This window comes from Camelus ferus, chromosome 14 (genome assembly GCF_009834535.1).
Source record: "Camelus ferus isolate YT-003-E chromosome 14, BCGSAC_Cfer_1.0, whole genome shotgun sequence".
NCBI lineage: Eukaryota > Metazoa > Chordata > Mammalia > Artiodactyla > Camelidae > Camelus > Camelus ferus.
In genome coordinates this window covers 35,361,642-35,386,854 of record NC_045709.1, presented here as the reverse complement: position 1 = coordinate 35,386,854, position 25,213 = coordinate 35,361,642, and the positions used below count along the sequence as shown (strand labels likewise).

At 37.4% G+C, this 25,213-nt stretch overlaps 1 protein-coding gene across 1 annotated transcript in view; it reads left to right on the top strand.

The window, feature by feature from the left end:
- The window catches only part of IPO5 (importin 5), a 37,220-nt gene extending 12,567 nt beyond the window's left edge, over positions 1-24,653 (top strand). Inside the window, exons 7-26 of the mRNA XM_032496747.1 lie at positions 1,406-1,528; positions 1,610-1,730; positions 3,505-3,592; positions 5,421-5,527; positions 8,816-8,940; positions 9,030-9,119; positions 9,208-9,381; positions 11,508-11,726; positions 12,762-12,845; positions 14,223-14,355; positions 14,442-14,563; positions 16,092-16,188; positions 17,348-17,520; positions 18,959-19,070; positions 19,156-19,211; positions 20,269-20,391; positions 21,303-21,522; positions 22,104-22,332; positions 23,720-23,861; positions 24,509-24,653. Of these exons, the coding sequence (XP_032352638.1) occupies positions 1,406-1,528; positions 1,610-1,730; positions 3,505-3,592; positions 5,421-5,527; positions 8,816-8,940; positions 9,030-9,119; positions 9,208-9,381; positions 11,508-11,726; positions 12,762-12,845; positions 14,223-14,355; positions 14,442-14,563; positions 16,092-16,188; positions 17,348-17,520; positions 18,959-19,070; positions 19,156-19,211; positions 20,269-20,391; positions 21,303-21,522; positions 22,104-22,332; positions 23,720-23,861; positions 24,509-24,595 (2,625 nt within the window). The 3' untranslated portion in view covers positions 24,596-24,653. The remainder of the gene's footprint in view (positions 1-1,405; positions 1,529-1,609; positions 1,731-3,504; positions 3,593-5,420; positions 5,528-8,815; positions 8,941-9,029; positions 9,120-9,207; positions 9,382-11,507; positions 11,727-12,761; positions 12,846-14,222; positions 14,356-14,441; positions 14,564-16,091; positions 16,189-17,347; positions 17,521-18,958; positions 19,071-19,155; positions 19,212-20,268; positions 20,392-21,302; positions 21,523-22,103; positions 22,333-23,719; positions 23,862-24,508) is intronic.
- Positions 24,654-25,213: the final 560 nt, after the last annotated feature.

The following is a 25,213-nucleotide window of genomic DNA, read 5'->3' as shown; positions in this document are numbered from 1 at the left end:
GTTGTTGATTTGAACTGGTGATTTTTAGAAATGGTAAAGTTCTGGACAAAACAAAATGTGTGTTCATTCTTAATTTATAGAATATTTACATTTTGAGGGGAAAACATCATGGTACATTAAAACCAGGCAAAAAATAATTTGTGAGCTAGGTTCTAGGTTCAGATCATTATAAATGAGCTTTTCATTTATGTGTCTGACATTTATAATCATGTAAGAGGCATGTTAAGGTCGGGTGAGTTCCTCGTAAACGTTTGTATCACAGATGTAGGACACACGGTACCCCTGGCCTTTGCATTTCCTCAATCTTGTGATAACCAAGAAATACCTCTTGGGAGAAATGGTGCCCCTGTTGGGGACTAGGTTAGAGAGTATTTAAAGGAGCTAAAACCAAGGTTCATATGTGATAAGAGTTATTACTGGGACTTAGTAGAAACTTTTTTCCCCATACAGTTAAATTAAAGAGATAGTGAGTAGGTCAGTGACAAAACATTAATTGATGACACATTCTGTTGTTTTAGTAGTTGAGTTACTTTTTAAGTCTAATTTCAGATTTTCTTCCTCTGAATTTAAAGTTGAAATGTTGGCCAGAACTTCTAGGAGTCATGATTCTGAAATAGGCAAGGTAGCTATAAAAAGCACACTTAAGTACCACAATGACCAAACTTGACATCAAAGGAGAAATAAACTGGGTAATATTGGACACTTGAAATGTATCATAGGATCTGATATTTACTGTATGTATGAAAAAGACGAGGATATATGGACTTTCTTGTTAATAATGTGTCCATGTTGGTTCATCGATTATACCAAATATGCCACAATGATGAGGGATGTTGAGGGTAGGAGAGTATATATGGGTGGGTGAGTATATATGTGTGAGTATATATATATGTATCAGGCTATGTGCAAACTCTTATTTCCTGCTCAATTCTGCTGTGAACCTGAAACTGCTCTAAAAAAATAAAATATTAATTTTTTAAAAATTGTGATATATTCACAAAATAGCATACAATTCAGCAGTAAGTAAATAAGTTACTGATAAAAAAAAAAGAAAAAGGCTAGGATATGGATATTAGAAGGACAGAGAAAAAGAGATTCCTCTGGTTATGAAAAGAATTCTTTACCAGTCTTAAGTTTTGTTGTGACGGTTATAGTGTTACACTGATTTTAATTTTGACTTAGGTTTAAATCTTTATTTTGTATGTTTCTAGTTAACATTAGACAAAAGGAAGATATATAAGTGGTTATAGGTAGAACATTTGCATCATGTAGATTGCATGCTATTATTTAGTGAAAAATGAAACTCTAATTTCTCTGTTGTCTGCCTCTTAATGTTTTAGCTAATGAAGTGTCATAAAGTGACTCTTGAACACAAATCTTATTTTTTTTACTTCACCTTTTCTAGGCTGTAAATGACTCATGCTACCAGAATGACGATTCAGTCCTAAAGTCCCTTGTTGAGATTGCAGACACTGTGCCAAAGTATTTGCGTCCTCATTTGGAAGCTACTTTACAGCTGAGTCTAAAGGTAAATTAAAACCTTCAGTAAATGTTTTTTTTTTTCAGTGAATAACCTGCTAAATGTATACAAATATGTCTTTCTTTGTAGTTGTGTGGAGACACTAGCCTCAACAATATGCAGCGCCAGCTTGCCCTTGAAGTGATTGTGACCCTCTCTGAGACTGCAGCTGCTATGTTAAGAAAACATACCAATATTGTTGCACAGACTAGTAAGTCAAAAGTCTTTACATAGTTGATGTTAAGGTGGCAAAATTGTTGGGTAAATTTGCTGAGAGTTGTCTAAGTTCACAGATATATTGGTAGAATGAATGTCCTTTCAAAGTCAGGTGAATCTAGGGAAAATACACATATATACACTTAACTGCATGGACCCAATCTGATGGCCGTGCTACAGCACCTTGAAGCCTCATAATAGCAGGCATGACTTCTAATACTTGGAAATAAACCAAAAGATTTATAAGAATTCTATGGAGGACACATTGAAAGACTAATAGAAGAACCAAATATCAGTATTCTTCAGATTAGTCTAAAAATTCAATATAATTTCAGGCAGAATCACAGTAGAGTTGGTCATGATAAGATTGATTCTAAAATTCACGTGAAAGAATACAGGACCTGGAGCAGCCAAGACAATTTTGTTGAATAGGGTACAGATCTTGCTTACCAACTATGAAAATTTAGAGTTTATTGATGTTGCAGGTATAGACAGATGGATAGAATGGAACAGAAGGGTCCAGGAGCAGACTTCCTTCAATGGAAATAAAGTGGTCTTAATATTTGAAAAGATAATTCATCAAAGGTCACTGAAAGAACTGATTATTTCTATGGGAAAAATATAGCCCAACCACAAATATCCTAAGAAACCCAATTTTCAGTTAATTAAACATGAAATAATACAGATACATTTTGTAAGTAAACCTTAATAGGACGTGATTTTTTTTAAGACTGAGTCAAAATCCACAGATGCAAACATTGCTAAATTTGTACTAAAATAATTTTTTGACCAACCAAATACACAATAAGTGAAATTAAAAGATAAGCCACAGCCTGGGAAAAAATTAGTTGCAGTGCATCCAGTCAACAAAGTTTTGATATTCAGAAAGTAGATAGAGGCTGAGAACAGGAAACTTGCAAAAAAGAAATCTGAAATAGCTAATGAACACTGTTCAGTCTCAGTAAAAACCAATTGTAAATAATTATCAAATACCAGTTGTCAGAAAGTTGGACAGTGTCAAGCATTGAAGGGTGTGGAGCAGAGAGGATTCCCAAGACCACGTCACATCTCGTGAAATAAGACCGGCCTCTAGCAATCAAGTTTATGCCACCACCATGGGGAGCACTGCAGTAGGTTTTAGTAATTTTGAAGGTACTTGAAATAATTTCCTGCCCTGAATTGACACTTGTCAAGGTGATGTGTATAAGAATCTCATCAAAGTGCAAGTTGTAATAGGAAGAAAATTGGGAACAACCAAAACGTCCATCTACAAGAGAGTGTGTTTATACAGTGGAATGCTGTGAAGTAATTCTAGTGAAATCCGTGTGTATTGAGGAAAGCAAATTGCTGAAGGATATATATAGTTTGATACCATTGATTATATAAAAATAAAATCTTGAGGTAGTACTACATTTTGTGTATGGATAGAGAAATCCCGCAGTTCAAACGTGGGAACAGTTTGGTAATGAGAAACATTGATTTTATTATGGTGCTTGCTTCTCACGAGGGAGGAAGAGGATGCAATAGGATTCAGGAAATTTGACTCTCATCCTTAATGTTCTTTCTTTAAAAGAACAAAATCTAAATGCAGTGTGGAAAAAAAATTTTTTTTTAACAATCCAGATTTTGGAGGCACAGGCAAATAATTTTTTTGTTTTAGTCTTAGAGGCAAAGTAAATCCTTCATTTTTTACTTATTAAAATTCTTAATAGTAAATGATGTTATTGACAAAATTTAAAAGTCAGGGATGAAATAATTGTTTACTTTAGTTCCTCAGATGTTAGCAATGATGGTTGACCTTGAAGAGGACGAGGACTGGGCAAATGCAGATGAACTAGAAGATGACGATTTTGACAGGTAATCATACACACCAGATACCACGTGGAGGCTCCTTGACGGAATAGAGCAAGTTCAGGTGGCGGTGAGAGCGGAGAGTTATAAGGCCTGTCTCTTCCCCACTGTGTTCTGTAAATCTGAAGATAAACGTCTAAGTTTGGAATATGGGACATTTAGGCTTCCTCTGTTGTATGTTTTTCTGTATCACATTTTATAAATATTTATTTTTAATAAAGTAGCTATCTTTTCTACTCATCTCACTCTAACTTTTCTTGAAGAATTTTTTAAGGGTATCTTCTAAAATATGTGTAATGCAGCTTTTTTTGTGATAAATACATTTATATGCATAGACCTTAACTTAGAATAGTTGTTTCAGCAAATTCCCTGAATTTTCCTCATATAATGCAATGTAAGTTCAGCTAGGGAGGAAACAGTAATGCTGAGATCTGTACACTGGGTAACAGTTAGCACTGACATTATTGTTTTACTTTTTCAACTTAGTAGGCTCCTGTAAATAGATTCCTATGGAAAAGTCAACCAAGATCTATATTCACTGTGAAATAGTGATAATGGCCCCTTACATGTGTATGAAACACGGCACTTCAGAGCTGTTATTTTAATTGATTCTTTCAGTAGTCCTAAAGGTATATTATCATAGTACAGATGCAGAAATGGAAAGGGAGGATTGAGTGATTTGTCCAGGATTGCATAGCCAGTTAGTAGACCCGGTATTAATACAATTTCTCTTACTCTTCCCACTGCATTATGCTACCTTACCTCCTTTCCTTAGAAAGAAGTGAAATTATTTCCCTGAAAGACTGGTAGTCAGAATAAATTACTATAACAGATATTAGATACAATTATAAAGACATTTGATTTACAGAATATATGGTCTATTTATGAAGCTTAATCCTATTATTGAAAATGACTGACTTCCAGCCTAAATACTGTTTTGAAGTATGTGAAAGTAATCCTTCGCTGGAAATCACTCAGTAGGGCTGAAGAGAAGACTGGGCTCAGATCAGGTTTCTTTTCCCTGGTTCACTTATAATGTACTACCTGGCTTTTCATTTGCCCTATAAAAGGCACCTTGATTTATATGGTATATGAAGCTATTTTTTCTGGACTTGATGAATAAGATTGTATCTGTGAGTCAATAGGCCATAACTATGTTCTCAAGATCAGTTTAAGTCTAAGAACCTGTTCTAGAAGTCATAGTTTCATCTTTTTTTCCTTGCCTTTACAGAACAGATAAAGATTATGCACATGACAAACTCACTGTTAATCTTGCAGTTCTGAAACAATACATGTGCAAAGGCTTTTATGCCCAGATTTCTTCAGTTTTCAGTAAAAAAGCTAGAATTGAGTTTGACCTATGCATAATTTTTTGCAGTGCAATTTTCGCCCCTTCAAGATGAGTAAGCCCACAGCGAGGAGAAACTCTTACTCAGGCTCAGCACCCTTGTCAGTTTTCTCTGTTCTGTCCACGGATAAGTTTGAAGAATATGTTTCTAGGAAATGAGATACCTAAGGCTCTCCTAAACACTCTGCTAATCCCTCTGAGTCTTTAAAGTGTTACAAGCTAAGTTTTGACCAGTGGCGGGGGTGGGGGGAGTCTTGAAAAATCAGATTGAGACATAAGACTTTTAAACCATGGTGAAGCGTAACAAAAATTTTATCCCCCACCTCCTGCCTTTTTTTAACCCACGCATTGACTACATACATTAGAAAGACTGCTTCAATTATTCTTTCAGTCCTAATTTAATAACATGTTTAGAAATACTGTCTGTGCTGTATACTATTCTTGTGCGTTTTGCATATGTCACATACGCTGTTCTGTTGTGTGTAGCAATGCGGTTGCTGGTGAGAGTGCTTTAGACCGAATGGCTTGCGGACTTGGTGGAAAGCTTGTCCTGCCGATGATCAAGGAACACATTATGCAGATGCTTCAGAATCGTAAGCTGTTATCCCTTTCAAATGTTAGAATAGTGGAGTGTGGTTTTCCCAGTCTTACACTCTAACAAATCTTGGGTTGTTTCTAAAAGTTAATCTTTGCCTTTTTATATTCTAAGCTCAATCTAATTCTCATATTGATAAAATTCTATTTAGTCATCTTTAGAACCACCCAGCCTTGGGCTAAAGAACATTTTTTCCTCAGTACTGCAGATATTATTCAATTCTCCCTCCCCAGAATTGGCTTCAGGAAAAAATTATAAATTCTAAGGAAAATGTCAGATTTACTCCCTAGCCAGAAATATCTAAATTTGAATTTAAATAAGGCATCATTATTTGAATGTTTATGAAATAGTAGCATATTTGATTCGTACAGTCTTTCTTCATCTAATATCTTTTATTTTTAAAAAATAGCTAGTATAATCAGAAGAGAAGCCGCTTCTGTATTTCTTTTTTATATTCCTAACAAATATTTGGTCATTTGTTAGCCTTGTACCTATAATGTATATCAATACCAAAAATTGTTGTTGTTTACCTGTTTTATTTTTGTCTTATTAATTACAAAGTTAATGTGCTTGACATTTTTTAAAAGTTCAAATACAGAAATGGATAAACTAAAAGTCCCATAACTTAGATTAAGGTAGCCACTGTTAACAGTGCTCTGAGACTTTTCTCTGACCTCATTTACACATATATGCAGTTCTTTAAAGTGGGAATATGGCATACAGACACCATGCTTACTTTAAATCTTTTGCTCCACAGTATATCCTGTCACCACACATAGTCTCCCTTACTTAACAGCCACATGGCATCCCACAGTTCCCCATTAAATCTTAATAGCTTTGTTGATAACAGATAATGCTACTGCATACATTCTTCTGTAGAAATCCTGGCTTACTTGTATGAACATTTGTATCTGTTGCATCATTACAGAGACACACTTGAGGGTCAGACCACTGATTTAGGATCTTAAAGTAGTGAAACGGAGTAACAGTATCAGCTTCACGTGAAAGTGAATTATTGAGAACTCCAGCCCTTATGTTTTTACCTAGCTCCTTTTACTCTCTAAGATTCTTATTTATCTTAAAAGGGCATGATCTAAAACCATTATCCCTTTTTAGTGCTGTGATTTTATATCTGGGTCTTGAATAATAGTCTCCCCTTTCTTTTACCCCCTAAATTTTTTGAATTTTCCTTTTTTTTACCCAGAGGGATAGAGACGGTATCACAGATTGCTCAGCCTATAAGAGCTATTTGACAGAATCTAGCTTTAGACATTTTTAAGGTGAAGAAAGTAAAGCCCCAAGACAAAAGGTTGCCCAGGTCACCCAGCTATCAAGTGTTTCTCCATTGATTTATGCCACTCTTCAGATATGCTGTGGTTTTGTGCTTATGATTTATAGTTAAAGAATTTGACTTTTAAGTTCCTGCTACAACTTAATAGCTGGTTGTAGGTTTCACATCTATGGTAATGGGCTCTTAATAAAGATACATTATTGCTGAATGTTAGACTTTGAGCAAGTCTGAGCCTTTGTTTCCTTCTCTGTTAGAACAGAAAAAGGAAAGTGATGCTTGTCCTCCACCCAGGGTTGGAGTTAGGATCCAAGGGTGTATTTAATACTTAATGTGAAATGAACTTTAAAAATGACAAACAATACATATTTTCTAGTAACTTATCTTATTCCACTCTACTTTAAAAATAGTTTTATTATTTTTTTCTTTAAATAATAAACAGCAATTTTTTTAAATCTTAAAAGTCAAAGGAGGAAAACCATTTTCAAACCCCAGTACCATCCCATCACATTTGCTGGACATACTTCCAGGAACTCTGCACATTGAAAATAAATGAGACACAACTTTTTTAAAATCTCTGAACCAAATATAGACACCTTTCTATTTCAATATTTTGAATTAGTAAGTCCAGTATGCAAAGATGAGTGTCAGATACTGGTTTCCTAGGATTATTATTCCTCAGTTGGGAAATTTTGGCTTAATGTATATTAAGTAATTGAAACACATTTTAAATATATATATGATGTTATTATAAATAGTAATAAAGTTTTAGTATTTAATAGGAAAAGTAGCAGTTTTTCAGAGGAATTAATTCATTTTTACATGAGTTTTGTACTCTCCCCAAAGGGAAAAATTAAATCTGATAATCTAATGGAGGGTTTTTTTTACAGCTCAGTTAACCCTTATACCAGCAGTTCTCAAAACTTTCTAGTCTCAGGACTCCTTTACACTTAAAAATTACTGAGGATCCCAGAGTGTTTTTGTTTATGTGGGTTTTATCAGTGTTTGCTGTTGTAGAAATTAAAACCAATATGTTAAATATTCATTTAAAAATAACAATAATAAAACCATTACATGTTAACAGAAAAAGCATTTTTCAAAAATGTCTTTTTTTCCATTTTTATAAATATCTTAGATTTAGCTGAATTCTTGTGTCTGCTTCTGCATTCATTCTCTTGAGATTTCACACATGTTGTAATTCTTAGAACACTACTGTACCCTCAGAATGAGTGTGAAAGAGTAATATTATTAGGAGAATAATTTTAAACTTCTGGATTCCCTGAATGAATCTCAGGGAATCCCAGGGTTCTTGAGCCTCACTTTGAGAATCAGTGCTGTACACAGATTCCAGCTTTTTATATTTGTGTATTTTATATTGTTGCACAAGGAATTTGAACCAGCCTAAAGGGAATAGTAATATAGTAAACATAAATATTTAGAAATGAGAGGCAGGGAAATTATAGAGTAGAACAGTCCAGTAAAATAAACAGCACTTAGCTAATGTTCTGTTACTTAAATCCAGACAGCCGTTATTCACATTAGAATGCAAGTAAGATTCATTCCTGTTATTAAATAAAAATTCTTCAAAAGCAGCATCTTTCTCTTTGGCTTTTTTTCTTTCTAAAGAAATGTGACCATGGAGATCATTAAATCTCTATTCGGTAAACAAGTGTGTGACACAGAAAACCCACGTATTTATTGCTTATAGTAAACCTTAGGGGGAACATCTCTTATTTTAGGTGGTTGATATAAGTACTGATAAGCTCTTTGCTTCCATGTGGCCTTCTAATTTTTGGTGTAGAAATGCTCTTGTGACATAACCACTGTGACAATGAAGTAATCCAGTCAGGTACTTTTTCTATTTTTCTAATTAACAAACATACCTGAAAGTATTTTGTTTTTTTCCAAATGAGGAGACCCTGTTTATACTTTTGCCTACCAGAAGGACATGGCTGTAGTATCTAATTGCTCTTCTTTCCCCTGTGACTCTCTCTGCAGCTGACTGGAAGTATCGGCATGCAGGATTAATGGCCTTATCCGCCATTGGGGAAGGATGCCACCAGCAAATGGAGGGAATTCTAAATGAGATAGTAAATTTCGTTTTGCTTTTTCTTCAGGATCCTGTAAGTACTGTGAATATTCGATTCGTATTATTGTCATAGTTTCACAAGGGACCCCATTGCCTTTACTAATACAAAGGCACCTATTCCAGCATCCCAGAGTGAGGTTTGCAGCCTGTAATGCTGTGGGACAGATGGCTACAGATTTTGCCCCTGGTTTCCAAAAGAAATTCCATGAGAAGGTAAGTTACAAGCCTGCAGATACTCAGGTCAAACTCTTCAAAAGAGGGGTGGCATTTCCAAATGTCTGTATCTGCTTGCATTTCACAGGTGATCGCAGCTCTGCTGCAGACCATGGAAGACCAGGGCAATCAACGCGTGCAGGCCCACGCAGCTGCCGCCCTCATTAATTTCACTGAGGACTGTCCCAAGTCACTGCTTATTCCATATCTAGATAATCTGGTGAAACATCTGCATTCCATCATGGTCCTTAAACTTCAAGAGGTAAGTTTCAAGATCTTTAAGCTCCACTTATAGAGATTATTTAGGTTAATTTGACGGGTAAGACCTGGAGAAAGGGGGACTTTTCAGCATAGCCATAAAGAGTAGAAAGTTAAAAGAAAGATGTTCCAGGTTGTTCTAAGTAGAATAATTCAGGCTTGACCAGAGAATGGGCCGATGTTGGACTTGGGAAAGATGGTCTAAAGGTTGGGTAAAAGCAGCATGTGAATTGCCTGGAAAACAAGGCAGGGTTATTTTTGAGCTCTTTATGTAAATTTGGAAGAATTGTTTTGTGTTCTTAACTGCTGCAAGAAATCATGATAACATGATTATAGGAAATGAGCACAGTAACAATGTGAGGCATAAACAAAAATAGGGAAGATTTAAGGCAAGACCATCATACAATCATTGTTCAGGGAGCTTAGATGGTACCTGTGGAAACTGGAGGAAAAGGTGATTCTGAGAGAGATTTCTCAGGAAGCATTAGCAATTTCTTTCTGCCTGTTTGAGTTTTAAAAGATGAAAGAAGAGAAGGAAGCAAAAAGTATTGATCATTCTTTAACCTGGGTGACAGAGAAAATGTGAAAAAGAATATCCTTTTTTCTTTAACTATCTTGAATTCCTAAGATAAGGCCTACCCATCCCAATAGAAGATGATTTATAGTTACAGCTTAAGAGGCAACCTCAAAATAAGCGAATGATGTCAGAGTAACAGCATGAGAGAGAAAAGATGCAGGTACGAAAGGCAAAGATTGAAACCCATTTTTTTGTCAAATACAAAGAAAAATATATTTCTACTATAAAATGAAATGAATAAAAAGAACATGGAAAATAAGTCTTTTTTTTTAAACTTTTGAGCAGACATAAAGTTACTGTTGAGTTACTATAAAAGCTTCTAACACTCAGTTTCTGTTCTCTAACTCATTATGAACTGGTAACAGTTCATAAACTACACCTGGCCCAGTGTTGGTCTAAAGGAGAACAGGGAGGAAGACAAGAAAAAGGGGGTTTGAAACAAAGGATGGGTGCTCTGTGTTCAGGACTGTGAACTAAGAACACGGTACAGGAACATGAGTGTATCTGAAGACAGGCAGAGGTGGACCCAAGGTGAAGGCAGATCAGTTCGGTTAGTTGGTTAAGTCAGAAATAGATGGATCAGATGTGACTTTACTAGCAGGTTTGGGTAAAGGGCTGAAATGTGAAAGGTGGCTCTGTGTTGCCATCCCCTCCCCTCCCCATGGGTCAGTATGTGAGACACTTAAAGACTGAAGGAAGGAGTCGCTAAGATGGTTGGCAGGGAGGGTCAAGTACGTAAGTGAGAGTTGTGCGAAGAGAGGGCAGCCATGGAAGGACATTCCTTTGAAACCAGAGGCCAGTCATGCACTAAACCCAGGTGCTGAGATGCAAAAGAAGGGATAGTTAACCTTTTAAAGGTGTGTTGGACTCATAGCACAAGGAGAAAGCTCTGGCAAGAGTGCCCAGATGACGAGGGGAATGAAGAACATCTGGAGTAGTTTACTGGGTCAGGTGTTCATCTGAATCTACGGGACTTAGAAAGTAATATTGCCAGGTGACAGCAAGGACCTACCTGCAAAAGCCCAGTAAGTATTCTAGCCAGGTCGGAGAAGAGTGTAGATTTTTGGTGCAGGAGGAAGGGTGATCCCAGCTGTTTCACCACTATCAGGGGTGGGGGGGGGTGGGGGGCATCTCTCAGTGGCATTCTTAATGGTGTCTTCTGGAGAGAATCAGATAAGGAGGTACAGGAATGGACCATAAAGGGAATTTTCACCACCACAAACAGGACAGCACAAGATATATTGTAAGTAGTGGAAATAAATGAGGAAAAATGAAGGAAATTAAGCTTGGATACAGAAATGTTAAGGAGAGTCCAATTTGTGCTTGAGAACTAGCTGTGCTCTGAGGTAAAGCAGAAATGGTAATGAGCGCTGTGTTAACAGGCAGGATAGTTCAGCAGGGTTCTTCAGTCTGCTCTAAGACCTGCGGTCTCCCTCTGGCTGCAGGTGGGTGGGCCCAGCCTGCTGTTTTAGAAAAGCGCTCAGGACCTTGAAGGGAATTGTTCTTCCTGGTTCTCATCTGTGTGTTTATGTTGTGTGTCTTCCTTCTCCTAGTTGATTCAGAAAGGCACCAAGTTAGTTTTGGAACAAGTTGTGACATCTATTGCATCAGTTGCAGATACTGCAGAAGAAAAATTTGTCCCCTACTATGACTTATTTATGCCATCACTGAAGCACATTGTTGAAAATGCAGTGCAGAAGGAACTCAGGCTTCTCAGAGGGAAAACTATTGAGTGCATCAGCCTCATTGGTCTGGCTGTCGGGAAGGAGAAGGTAAGTGATCTGCAGCATGTGGCGTTTCCTGTCTGTAACTTGGCCGTGGAGGCGTTGCGGGTACTAGAGGGCTTTTCCTTCTGGTGAATGGTGTTCTGGGTGCTTGTTTTTTTCCATCCTCTTACTCTCGTATTACTTCAGTTTATGTATAAATAAATAGTCGCCTTTATTTTTTCATCATTATTAAGGTTTCTTCTTAACTCCATTATGCTCTCGAGACCTTCCCTTTTCCCTACCACATGTTCACTGTCTCTGGAGGCCTGTGGCGTTTAAGACCCATATGTTTAGTCTCACCCATTCAAACATGTGCCTGGGAACATTCTGGTTGCTTTCCTATTAATCCAAAAAGCATCGAATGTCCTAAGAGGAGTTTATATGCATATAGCTCTTCAGAAAATAATTAACAAGGACCATTAGCCAGTGTTTTTCTTCCCAGCCAACATCTGAGAGCTTTCAGAACTAATCCCAAAGAGGTTCCTCTGTCGTCAGCCTCTCACGTTCTGATTCTCAGAACTGTCAACATAGAACCTTTCCATCTGGCCTCCCAAAACCAGCATTATTATTATCTAATAAATTGTTTTCTGTGAGCTACTGGGAACCTAACCAATAAAACATCTTTGTGTTCCATGCTCTTTATTTTGGCTTTCAAACAGCCTTTGAAACACTTCTGTTTATACAGTGGAGATTACCAGAACTACACAGAGTTAAATGAAAATCCAAAATTGTCTTTCTGGATTTGGATTATCTTTTTACTGCTAGAAATACATAAGCCATAGACCAAAACTCGATGCTGCTAGAAATATCTTTATACTGCAATTCATTCTGACCTTCACTGGAAAATAATGTTTTTCTAGAAAGAGCACTAAGTCTATTGCAGTATAGATGAAAAATTTTCAATGTAATACTTTTATCTGTGGGGAATGTAATAGAATTTGGGGGGAAGTTTTTATTATTCCACAAGAAGCAAAATTGCCTCTCTGATCTGATGTACATGAGTAATATTAGTGTCTTTTTACCCAAATATTTCCTTCTTAGTTCATGCAAGATGCATCAGATGTGATGCAGCTGTTACTGAAGACCCAGACAGACTTCAGTGACATGGAGGACGATGACCCGCAGGTAAGACAGCCCTGCAGGAGGTGCAGATAGTGCAGAGTTATATGTGCTAAAAAAAGGAGTCACGTAATAGGTTTCTCGAGATAACATCAACCCCTGGTTCAGGGACGTTCTTCACTCGTTTTCCTTCTACTCGGCGCTCAGTTTTTTCCTCAGTCAGTTGCAGGCTACTCCTCTCTCCTGAACTCAAGATTTTGGTGTCATTGGGGTTCCATCCTGGGCCCTCTTATTTCCCCACTCCCCTAGGGCAGTGCCATCCACTGTCAAGGCTCCGGTTTTCCTCCATGTGCTTGTGATGTCAGATCTTTCTCTGAATTTAGGGTTCATTTATCCAGCCACTTACTAGATGCCTCACCAGGATGTCTCCTGGGCCTTTGAATGCCGCGTGACTTCCCTCCCTGTGAAAAGAAAAGGAAACACAGAAACCCCAGTTTTAGAACATATGCTCTCCTCACTCCGCCTGTGAACCAGCATTCCTTTAGCGTAGAAAGAGCCCTCCCGCCTCAGCCTGGCTGACTCGTGCGCACATCCCATGGCCAGTGCTAGTCTCAGTGGTGGCTACTTATGACACTGTGTTGTAATAACATCGTAAACGTCTGTCATAGTCTTAGTGATAGTCACAAAGCCTGCTGTATGACAAGCATCGGTAAATGCTGAATTAAATCTTAACTTCACGATTTTTTTTTTTTTTTTTTTTTTTTTTTTTGGTTTTTTGAATTAGGAGTGGGTAGTGTGTTTGCACACACATGCATGTGAGATAAACACAGTGGAGGGTGAAAATCACTTTCTGGGCAATAGGGATGGATTAGAATTAGATCCAGATTGTAGGTAATTTGTAGGTGAGTTAAGCCTTCGTAAACACAGTAATAAGAAAAGAGATGTCTTAAATATATACATAACCACTTAACACAGAAAACTTAAACAGCCAAGAGAAGGGGATGTTTCGTTTCTTGGGTGTTAGTAAGTGTCTGATGAATGGAGTGTTAGATGTTAGGGGGTACAAAGTCAAATATGTTCCTGCCTTCAAGAAAGGTAGGGCCCAGCAGTTGAATGTTTCAGTGGGTTTTAGTTATGTGATTCAAATGCTATTAGAGGAAACTATATATTGCCTCTTGAAAGTAGGGAAAAATAAGGCATGGTGCTGGTCTTGACCTTTTGTCTCACCTGTTGTCTGTATCCCAGTATAGAAATTCACAGTGACTTTTCATGTTTCTGAGCATTTTAAGTATGGGGTTTTAGAAAATGCGCTATTGCTTAAAGAGCCATGAATGTATAATAAAACATTATTTCCATGAAACAGGGAAGTGGCTTTCTTTATGATGTCTTGTTTACCCATTTTTTAGAATCAGTTTTAATTTAGTTTTTAATTTTTTCCCCCAGATCTCTTACATGATCTCAGCATGGGCCAGAATGTGCAAAATCCTTGGAAAAGAATTTCAGCAATACCTTCCAGTGGTTATGGGGCCTTTAATGAAGACAGCTTCAATTAAGCCTGAAGTAGCCCTTTTAGATAGTAGGTGTCTTCACAAGGACATAGCAATTATAGAGGTTCTCTCTCTGTTGTTTTTAATGTGAATTTGCTTGCTTCTCTGTTAATAGCCCAGGACATGGAAAACATGAGTGATGATGATGGTTGGGAATTTGTGAACCTTGGAGATCAGCAAAGTTTTGGTATTAAAACTGCAGGACTGGAAGAAAAGTCAACTGCTTGTCAGATGCTGGTAAGTAATTACCATGCTTACTGAACTTTGTTTTACAGCTTCTCACATTTCTATACATTTCATAGGAGAGCTTTTCATAGTTGAAGAAATTATTTTGAAGAGTCAGGAATATATTCTTTAAGAAATAAAATAGAGAAACCTTCTGACACAACATTTCTACTTCTTGGTTTCTATCCTAAAGAAACCGTGGACAAGACCATTCACTACCAGTGTTGTTTTTAATAACAACAACAACAAAAAAAATGAATAGTTCAAATGCCTGTTGTTAGGAAGATGAGCAGTAATTACTCAGCCCTGGAGTACTGCACAGCCAATACACAGCTACCTTAGGGCAAGGATTTTTGTCTGGTTGGTGCTTGTATATAGTAGATGGCCAAGGAATATTTTTGAATGACATGTTATTAAAAATAAAACTGGTTTAATTTCATTTTGTATGGGGGAAAAAAGACATGTAGGAAAATTAAAATGTTTACAATGATTGTCTCTTGTGGTATTATGGAGTCTGTGTGTGATAAGCTTTCTTTGATTTGCTTTTTTTTTCCCAATGAGCATGTGTTACAGACAATGAGGGAAAATATACATATTTTTTAAATGGGGGAAGTAACTAGATTATTTTATTATATTTTAATATATTTTTATTTACTGTATGTATGTATGTATGTATGTATATACACACACACACATATATATACATATAGAGGCACTGGAGGTTGAACCCAGGACCTTGTGCATGCTAGGCACGTGCTCTGCCAATGAGCTATACCCTCCCTCTCAGGGATAATATATTTTTTAAAAGATAGAATTAAGAAATTATAGTATATTATAAACTTAGCAGTTAAGTAAGCCTAAATAAAAGTTAATGGCTTAAATTTTATTTTGTGTTAATAAATCATGTTTCTTAATTTATTTAAATGTATATTTTGTGAACCTATTCTTACCAGTACTTAACTGCCTATAATTTTATAAATATTTTGGATTTTTTTATAGTATCTTTTTCTCTCAACTTGAAAACAAATATAACATCTTTAAACAAAATTAGCAGATCTTTTAATGTAATAGAAGAGAATAAAGAAACAATTATTTTCAAACTGGTTTTTTCTGTCGCACTGAAGGGATTTTTTAAAAATTCAAAATAACATAAGTCTGTTTGCTGCAGATTTACAAAAGTGATGTGCTATGATTAAGGTTTCAAGCTTTTTTTTTTTAATCTTTAGTTCACATTAATTAAGTAATATCTCTTGTTGGAAGTATTTTTGGAGTGTTGAAACTTTTGCTAAATTCTCCCACACACAGAATAAGAGTACAAAGTATTCCACCCTTTGAATGACATTATATGCTACAGTCATCATGTGGCCTCTCCCATTTTACAACTCCCTTTAGTTAGAAGACTAACCTGACATTCCTGCCTACGACTTTAAATGTAGTTCTGGTTAGGATACAATACTCTGGTCCTTATGAGTTTACAGTTTGTCAATAAATACTAAGAGATAAAAATTAACATGGATCTTGGTTTCTTCTCTGGTTTCAGGTTTGCTATGCTAAGGAGTTAAAAGAAGGCTTTGTGGAATACACTGAACAGGTTGTCAAACTCATGGTTCCTCTACTGAAATTTTATTTCCACGATGATATCCTATAATTTTTGAATGGGAAACACTTCTATAGATTTACTTAAGTTGTAGATAATTCAAGTGTTAGACTTTGTGCACACCGGAGGGTGCGTCACCAGTATTGTTTGCACTGATGTAGTTTCAGGTTATAAACTTGGTTCTTTGTAAGTACCTTTGTTTCATGTGTGTCAAAAACAGGAAAAAGAAAATGTCAGCTATCCCCTAGTTGACAGTTCTCTGTAAGGATTGCCAGTGCTTAGAACTGTGTATAAGTGTTACTTTTCCCAAGTATCTTTTGGTGGTGTTAAGAAAGTAAGACCTTTTTTTAATAGTTAGAGACTGACTGATTATTGACTTTCTGCAGCACATTTCAAATGTGGACAGCACCTTTAGGGAGAAATGTCTCCTGCTAAATCTGCGTGTTAAATGTTTTCCTCCTCAGTGCAGGGGCAGTAGTAACTAGTATGTATAGGTACACACGCACGCACACACATTCATAGGTGGGTAAAAAAGGACAGCCCAGTGGGGTGGTGCAGCCTGGACCCAAACCCAGGTCTTTCTGACTCTCGAGCTCCTTTGTGGTAGTTCCTCACGCACATCCTGCAGTGGCATCCTTTAGAGAAGACGGCTTTTGCCCAGCAGACTTAATACCCGGTGACAGAGCAGAATTATGTTTAAAGAGAAAGTCTCAAGACTTTATTTTAGAAATGGCATTAGATAGAGGGAAGCAGCTTAATTGTTACTGAAAACTGAAACAGCTAATTCAGAAATTGATCCTCAGTAGTTTTCTTAGTAAAGTCATAGCTTCAGGACATCGTATTACCTGAAGTTTTGGGATAGGTACATCTCGAGACATGCTGTGAGAGGTCCAGGCCCTTTCACAGTCACTGTTAAGTTTGGGGGTTACCTCTGAGCATTCATTCCTGTTATGTGTAGGTGACAGAAAAGACAGGAGGTATATCTTAGGGGCAGGGAAACACCTGTCTTTATACACACATTATATTTAACACAAGCTCCTGCATTTCAATCTTAGGTAAACAGAAGTTGCTTAGCACTCTTGTTAACTCAGTGAGCATGTCCATATTTAAGTAAGCAAAATGATAAAACGGTCTTGAGGGTAGTGATTACAGTAAGTGTAACCTAAGGATAGTGGGTACATTTTCCTTAACAATAAAACGTGTTCGAGTGGCAGCAGCAGAATCCATGCCTCTTCTTCTGGAATGTGCAAGAGTCCGTGGTCCTGAGTATCTCACACAGATGTGGCATTTTATGTGTGATGCTCTAATTAAAGCCATTGGCACGGAACCAGATTCAGATGTCCTCTCAGAAATAATGCATTCTTTTGCAAAGGTAAATATTTTTCTCTTAAAAACTATGTATAAGGTTGTGTGCCCGTTTATTAGTCTTGCTAAATAAATAGGATTTCTTTTTAATGCTATAACGGATGATTTTCCTTTTCTACCAAAAATGTTCAGTTCTTTTTTACGTTAATATTTTGGTGTTACGTTTTTTTTAAGAGTAGATCCTCTTGTATTCCAGTCACTTTTTAAATTTTTTTTTATTGAGGTATTGTCAGTTTACAATGTTGTGTCAGTTTCTAGTGTACAGCACAATTCTTCAGTCATACATGAATATTCATATATTCATTTTCATATTCTTTTTCACTATAAGCTACTACAAGATATTGAATATGTTTCCCTGTGCTATGCAGTATAAACTTGTTTATCTATTTATATATACCAGTCAGTACATGCAAATCTCGAACTCCCAGTTTATCCCTTCCCACCCCCCACCCTGTTTCTGTTTTATATGTAAGTTCATTTGTCTTTTTTTTTTTTTTTTTTTTTTTTTTTTAGATTCCACATATGAGTGATATCATATGATATTTTTCTTTCTGTTTCTGGCTTGCTTCACTTAGAATGACATTCTCCAAGGACATCCATGTTGCTGCAAATAGCATTATTTTATCACTTTTTATGGCTTGTATTCCAGTCTTGATTAGTTTCCATCATTTATGTTGTAATCTAACAACAGAAGCTTAGGTTTCATCTCCAGCTTGTGTCTAGTTTCTGTCCTGTTGTTTCTCCTAAATTCCTCTCTGTGTTTTCCCATTGCCAGATCTCTTTTTTGCTGTTGAAGCAGCCTCACTTGGTCTTCTCCAAAAGCCACTCCTTTTCCTCCCAGTTCATTCGTGTTTTCTCAAGCGTTCACTTGCTCTTTGAGTCGCTCTCCTTCCCGTATTGTTGGTCACCCCTCTTGCTCACAGCTCCATAGCTTGCTCCACCATTTGGTTTAAAAATGCTTCAGCATCTCTATTTGTTCCTGTTTACGCTCCTGAAGTTCAGATTTTCTTCCACCTTTCTGAAGAATACCTGCTTCCATGCTTTCACCCGTATCACTCCCTCTGCCTGTGATGCCCTTCCCTGGCAGACTTATCCTTTCTCCAGGGCCATCTTTGTACAGAGTTACGTGCGTAGTGATTGAGGTCCTTAGAAGCTGGTGGTGTTTCCCATCTTTGAATCCGCAGCACCTGGCGTAATTCCTGGCATTTAAGACGTGCTCAGGACATGTTTAAAAGGAACAAAATTTTTTTTAATTCTTATTTTAAAATGCTGGCCTGGTAGCAAATATAAACCAAGTGTATCTACTCAATTGATCAGTAATCTTTCAGCTGTTGAGTTGCTTTAATTTTTCTCATACTTCCATGTGATTCTTAATAGAGTTTAACTTTTGACTCTAAAAACACTTAAATCTTATGGGTTGCTTGCTTTCCTCAACCTTGTTTTAGTGCATTGAAGTCATGGGAGATGGATGCCTTAATAACGAGCACTTTGAAGAGTTGGGAGGTATACTGAAAGCTAAACTTGAAGAACATTTTAAAAATCAAGAACTGCGGCAAGGTGAGTTCCTGTGCTTTTGTTTCTGAGTGTAATCCTTGACCATTTTGGTGACCATTAAAAAGGCATTTATTTGGGTGTGTTTTAGTTAAAAGACAAGATGAAGACTATGATGAACAGGTGGAAGAGTCACTACAAGATGAGGTAAATCATTCCCTTTGGAACTTAATTTACACGACCGTTTGCATCCAGAAGATTTTAAATGTTAAAGTTTCTGATTCATCTGACTTCTCATAAGTTGTATTTGTTAGTAATCTTTAACGGAAGAATCTGACATTTATTTCATTTATCAGAGAATAAGTAATTTGAAATCAGCTGATCTGTGTTTTGGGTGTGTGGGCATTTTGTTGTAACACCTCATGTAACAGCTGTTTGGAGTTGACCTCGTGTTTTCTTCTACATGCTCCTCACAATGACCGTTTGTATTTAGTGGTGGTTTCACCACTTTAAGGATGAGTGAACTCAAACTCAGATGGTAAATGATTGCCTCAAGCCACATGGTTGACAGTCTTAAGGCCAGATCTTTCTGTAACATCAACTGTCTTTCCACTCGCCTGCAGAATAGTGCAGATGTCCTTGTAAATGCCATGCATGCGGCGGTTGACGTAATTATTCACCTTGTCACTTCGTCCTCGCACCATCAAACCACTTGCCACCGTCAAACATTTCAGCTGTGTGTTTAAGGTCTAGAGTGTGTGGCATGAGGCCATGCGGCGGACTGGTGCTGACACGTGCAGGCCGTCCCCAGTCCTCTGCAGGGTGCTCACCTGCTGACACTCTCATTGCTCCCAGGAGTGAGGTGTTGTAGGTAACTGGCCCCACATCTCCCCACCATCCTGCTCCAAAATTAGAAACATTCTTACAGAAAACAAACAAAATACTAAAGTAAAAACATTTCTGTTCCACAACTTTGAAGTTTGGGGTAATTTTTCAACCTTCTGTTTTTAAAATATGTTCCAAGAAAAGTCTTTGCAATAAGCACCGTATTCGCCACACCTTTCTTTCCATAGGCAGACAGGAGACGCGACGCCCACTCACTGAGGGAGCCTCAGTCTCTGGACTCTTGCTGTGCCCTTAAAGTGATGAGAAATTTGATTTTCTAATTTCTTAGATTTTTTAAAATAAATGTTAGTCTTAATAATAGTGAGGATACTTTTTAATATATGTGAAGTATATGTGTGTGTTTGTTTTCTTTTCTTAGGATGATAATGATGTTTATATTCTGACCAAAGTGTCAGACATTTTACACTCAATATTCAGCAGCTACAGGGAAAAAGTGTTACCATGGTTTGAACAGCTGCTTCCATTAATTGTCAACCTAATTGTAAGTGGTACCTCTCTTTGACAGTTTTTAGATAGTTGACCAGGAAATGTTTCATTACAGCATTTGAAACCTTAGACTTTCAAGTTAAAATGGATCTTAGAAATCATAGCCTTTCCACTGTACGTCTTTAATTGCACCAAGTTTACTGCATTGCCCTGGATGTCTTCTCACTCAGTATGTGCTTGAAGTTTGCTAATTAGCTTTTCCATAGTTCAGTTAATTTCTAATACATTCTGAAGACATACAAGTGATTTTTTGTTGTTTCAGAGTATTTGTACCCTGCTTAATAATTGAAAATAAAATGGTTACCTTCTTTTTTCCCCTGTGGACCCTAGAAAACTCAGTGATGATCCTTGTTATATACAACAAGCGATCAAGGGTTCTGGATGATAGCCTTCTATGTTCCATTTTTTTTTTAATGTATTACAAATTAAAAGCAGTCATATGTTTATCTTTTTTTGGCTTTAAATTTTGTGTTTTATGATATTTAGTAGTGCAGTACATTTTTTTAAAAAGACCGAGGCACATATGACATCCTGTTGAATCAGTAACTGTAAAATTAAATCTCTGCAGCTTTTACTATTGTGTTTTTTAAACACAGCATTGTCCTATCTCTTTTGTAAAGTGAATGTATATGCATTACTGCTTCTGTCAGTTCTTCCTGATACTTGGTAATGTCATATTGTGGAACTCTGTGACAAATCACACAATTCTTCTAAAGTTGTCTTTGTTAAATCAGTGTAGTAGTTTGAGGGTTGTTATTGACAAGAAGTGATTGTTACTATGTTGTTTTTCATTGTCTACACCAGGAATCACATGGGATGTGAGATGACAGTTATAGTGAATGTGTATTTCTTTACAATCTTTATGTACTCCAGTATTCAAAGCCTAAAAGAGTTTCTCTTTTGTAGTGTCCACATAGACCATGGCCAGACAGACAGTGGGGATTGTGCATCTTTGATGATGTCATAGAACACTGTAGTCCAGCCTCATTTAAATACGCAGAATATTTCTTGAGGCCGATGCTCCAGTATGTGTGTGACAACAGCCCAGAAGTCAGGCAGGCAGCTGCGTACGGCCTCGGAGTCATGGCACAGTACGGTGGGGACAACTACCGTCCTTTTTGTACAGGTACTTGTGTTTATTTGGTTACATGAATTTCATCCCAGACATCCCTGTTGTCCCTGTCTTGTTTTCTTTTCTGCACCCGCAAACACTGTAAACTGCTTTGTTCTCTTTACTTTTTTCAAACACCTCACCTACAGCACTTAGGAATTTGCTGTCCTCATTCTCATAGAAATGGAAATGAAATCTGAGCGGAAGCACAGCCTCCTCACCCAGTCCCAGGGTCCAGTTCATTTGGGGCGTGGGAGGGTATGCTTTAAAACTCACTGGGGTTCCTGTAAGTTCAGTGCAGGAATATGGCTAAATGACTTTTAAAAGCTTAAGTACCCTGAGGTGATCGGAAGTGTAAATCTGGAGGCTGCTAACCTCTCAGGTCCCTAATAGTGGAGTGCGGTGCTCCTGCCCGCGCTCAGGCAGGCTCCCTTTCCCCTCGTCTGGGATTCTGTAGCCGAGAAAGCAAAACATTTCTTACACTTTAACATTTCTTCACTGTAATTCATAACTGGACCGAAGATACAAAGAAATATTTATGATCATTTGCATGAAAATACGAGGTCCTGACTGACTTTTTGTAACACTTATTTTAGAAGCACTTCCGCTGCTGGTGAGGGTTATTCAGTCCGCTGATTCTAAGACCAAAGAAAATGTCAATGCTACAGAGAACTGCATCTCGGCAGTGGGGAAAATTATGAAGTTCAAGCCTGACTGTGTGAACGTGGAAGAAGTCCTCCCACACTGGCTCTCTTGGCTTCCACTACATGAGGATAAAGAAGAAGCTGTCCAGACTTTCAATTATCTGTGCGACCTGATTGAAAGGTAAGAAAGGGACCAGATAGACCTTATTTCCTTCCCCTGTACATAAGACGGTGCTGCCTGTGCACAGCCTTCAGGTGTATACATTTATGATAATGCTGTCTTTATAGATCAGGTTAAGAAGCTGTACCACTGTTAAGATTGCATTATAATCAGATCTAATTTTGAGTTATTCTTTTTGGAATTAAATTCAGTAGATGAGGCATTATAGAACATGAGGTTTAGAGAATATCCCCTGCTAACATTGTCTCGCACCCCACTCATTCGTTCATTTATCCTTTCACTCACTAGCTTGACTGAGGTATAATTGACATCACTTATTAGTACAATGAGATCAAGGAACATTGTGAGTCCTGTTATTTGACCGTCTGGAATACTGGTGATTTTCTTTGGATTCAAAAATCAGTGGTGTAAGGGGAGTACACCAGATGGGGGTCACGCTCGGGCCACTGGTGTTAATGCTGTTTTGTGCTGGTGAATGGATCTAAGAATTGCAGCAACCTGGGGGCTGTAGAAGCTCAATCAAGGGTGTGTTCTGTGGTGGTCTGTTTTTTTCTAAGTCCAGCTTCCCCAAGTATTAGTCATATCTAGACTCTCACTATTAATTACTGCTTTTAGCTCATGAATAAATTCAAGAGCTTCACCACTCGTCTCCTGGAGTTGGTAGAAATGGTCCAATGGCTGTGTTCTTTCATGCCTGTTTTAAGTCCTTATTTACACAAATCCTGTGAGTCTTCCCACTGAGATCGTCACCCAGGAGTGTGACAGCCATCCTAGAGACTCCTTACCTGCTCCCGCCTTTGCAGTGACCAGTTCTCCATCGTGCTGTTTAATCAGCTCCTTTAGAAATAACTGCTCTGGAATTTTCTTAATGACAAAGACTGAAATTGTAATTAGATCACTGTTAGATTTCTTTCTATTAAAACTTAACTGGAGTTTATTTCCCTGCTCACGTTTAAACACATGTATATCCTTTTCAACTTCCAATGTATTTTAGAAACCATTTTGCTGTATTAAGTAAAATTTGTGTTATGAAACTGTTCTTTGTAACATTTTTTTAATAAGTCAAATTATTTTTAAAGCACTTAGAGCATTCTGTTGTTTACCCTTAAAATAGCCAGCAGTGATGAGCCAAGTAAGTTTTTTCGTTTGGTTGGTTTTGGTTTTGTTTCTCATTATTTACATGGGAAGAAACTGGAAAACTAATAAGTAAAATTAGCTGGTTTCCTCTTGCTGAATTTAAAAGGCAGTTAGCGTTAGTGAGTGCATGATCGTTGCATGAAGACCTAATAACAAACTTCAGTGTTGGAGGAAGGCTGTAGGAAAGTGAGTGCTTGAGTGATTTCTTCTTAGAATTTTCTTTTATAATGGTTTTCTTTTCTTTTGTCAGTAATCACCCAATTGTTCTTGGCCCAAACAATACCAATCTGCCCAAAATATTCAGTATAATTGCAGAAGGCGAAATGCATGAGGCAATTAAACATGAAGATCCTTGTGCCAAACGTCTGGCTAATGTAGTTCGCCAAGTACAGGTAAGCCGATTTGGTGAGATTGGGAACAAAGAACTAAGTTATTTGGGGTTTTTTTGGTTTTGTTTCTGTTTTTGTATTTTTCTCTATTAGAAGAAATAGAAATCCAATGAACTAGGGACATTTCATTTTTATACTCTCTTGTCATCAAGCCTCAGATGGATTGTACTTAATATAATCTACACATATATTCTCATAATTTATTAAAACTAAAACCTTCGTCTTAAATTTGAGACACTCTGAACCTTCCAGTAGTGCTTATTATTAGCACATACTCATTACGTAGAAGTTTTTCTGCAAATCTGTGAAAATAATAGGATGAAGTTTCAGTAGTAATAAGCTGTCAGATACCAAAGTTTTAAAAATGGCTTTTCCTACCTAAATTCATGCATGTAGGTTACCAGAATGTGTCATCTGAAGCTAAAATGTAACTTAATCAGTGCAAAAATTAGTGAAGAAAACTTACTATAAATGAAATAAACTTTATGGAAATGAAAAGGTTTCTTGCTTTCACAATGATGTTCATCAAACGAATTTACTGGGAAGAAAAGTATTTTGTCATGATTATAATGTACCTAATGGTGATGATGAAAATACTTCCCAGTGACCGTATCACCGAATCTAAATCTGCGAAAATGTTCTTCCCCTAGACTTCCGGAGGACTGTGGGCTGAATGCATCGCGCAGCTCAGTCCCGGGCAGCAGGCAGCCATACAGGAGCTCCTGAACTCTGCTTGAAGGGCCTTAATATCACCACCAGAAAATAACTCCAAATAAACGTTTACCCTTTTGTTTAGGTTTCTTTGTTTTGTTTTTGAGCAAAAGAGAACGGTAGAGTTGTGTGTAGGCCATTCCTCTGCAAAGCCCCAACGGCAGGAGACGTGCGGTGGGTTTCAGGATGGTGTTTAAATGGATTTCTGTCACACCACTGAGGCAGCCCCCCGAGCCCGGCAGCAGCACTGAGGACTAGTTTTCTGTTGGTGTAACCCACCCATGTGACGGTGAAAGGGAAATAAAATTAATTTTTCTCATTAGATAAAAGGAGATCTAAGACAAAACAGCTTTAAGATCAGTTCAGCGTAGATGTGTGTTAAAACAAATTGCTACACACCTCGTGTTAATTCTCTTCATTGGAGTGTGAGTCTTTTTGTAGGGTAGAAAGAAGCCTTCTGCCCAGCAAAGCAGATCCCAAAATTGGCACAATGCTGCAGACAAGAACAGTAAGCATGAAGATGCTATTTTATGTCACTTTCAGCTCTTTTGCCCAAAAGGCTTATGCAGTGTCTCAGCTTGGAAAGCTTTTCAGCTTCCAGCCCTTGAATGTGAAGCGTCGTTGGCATGTCTGGCAGTGGTCTC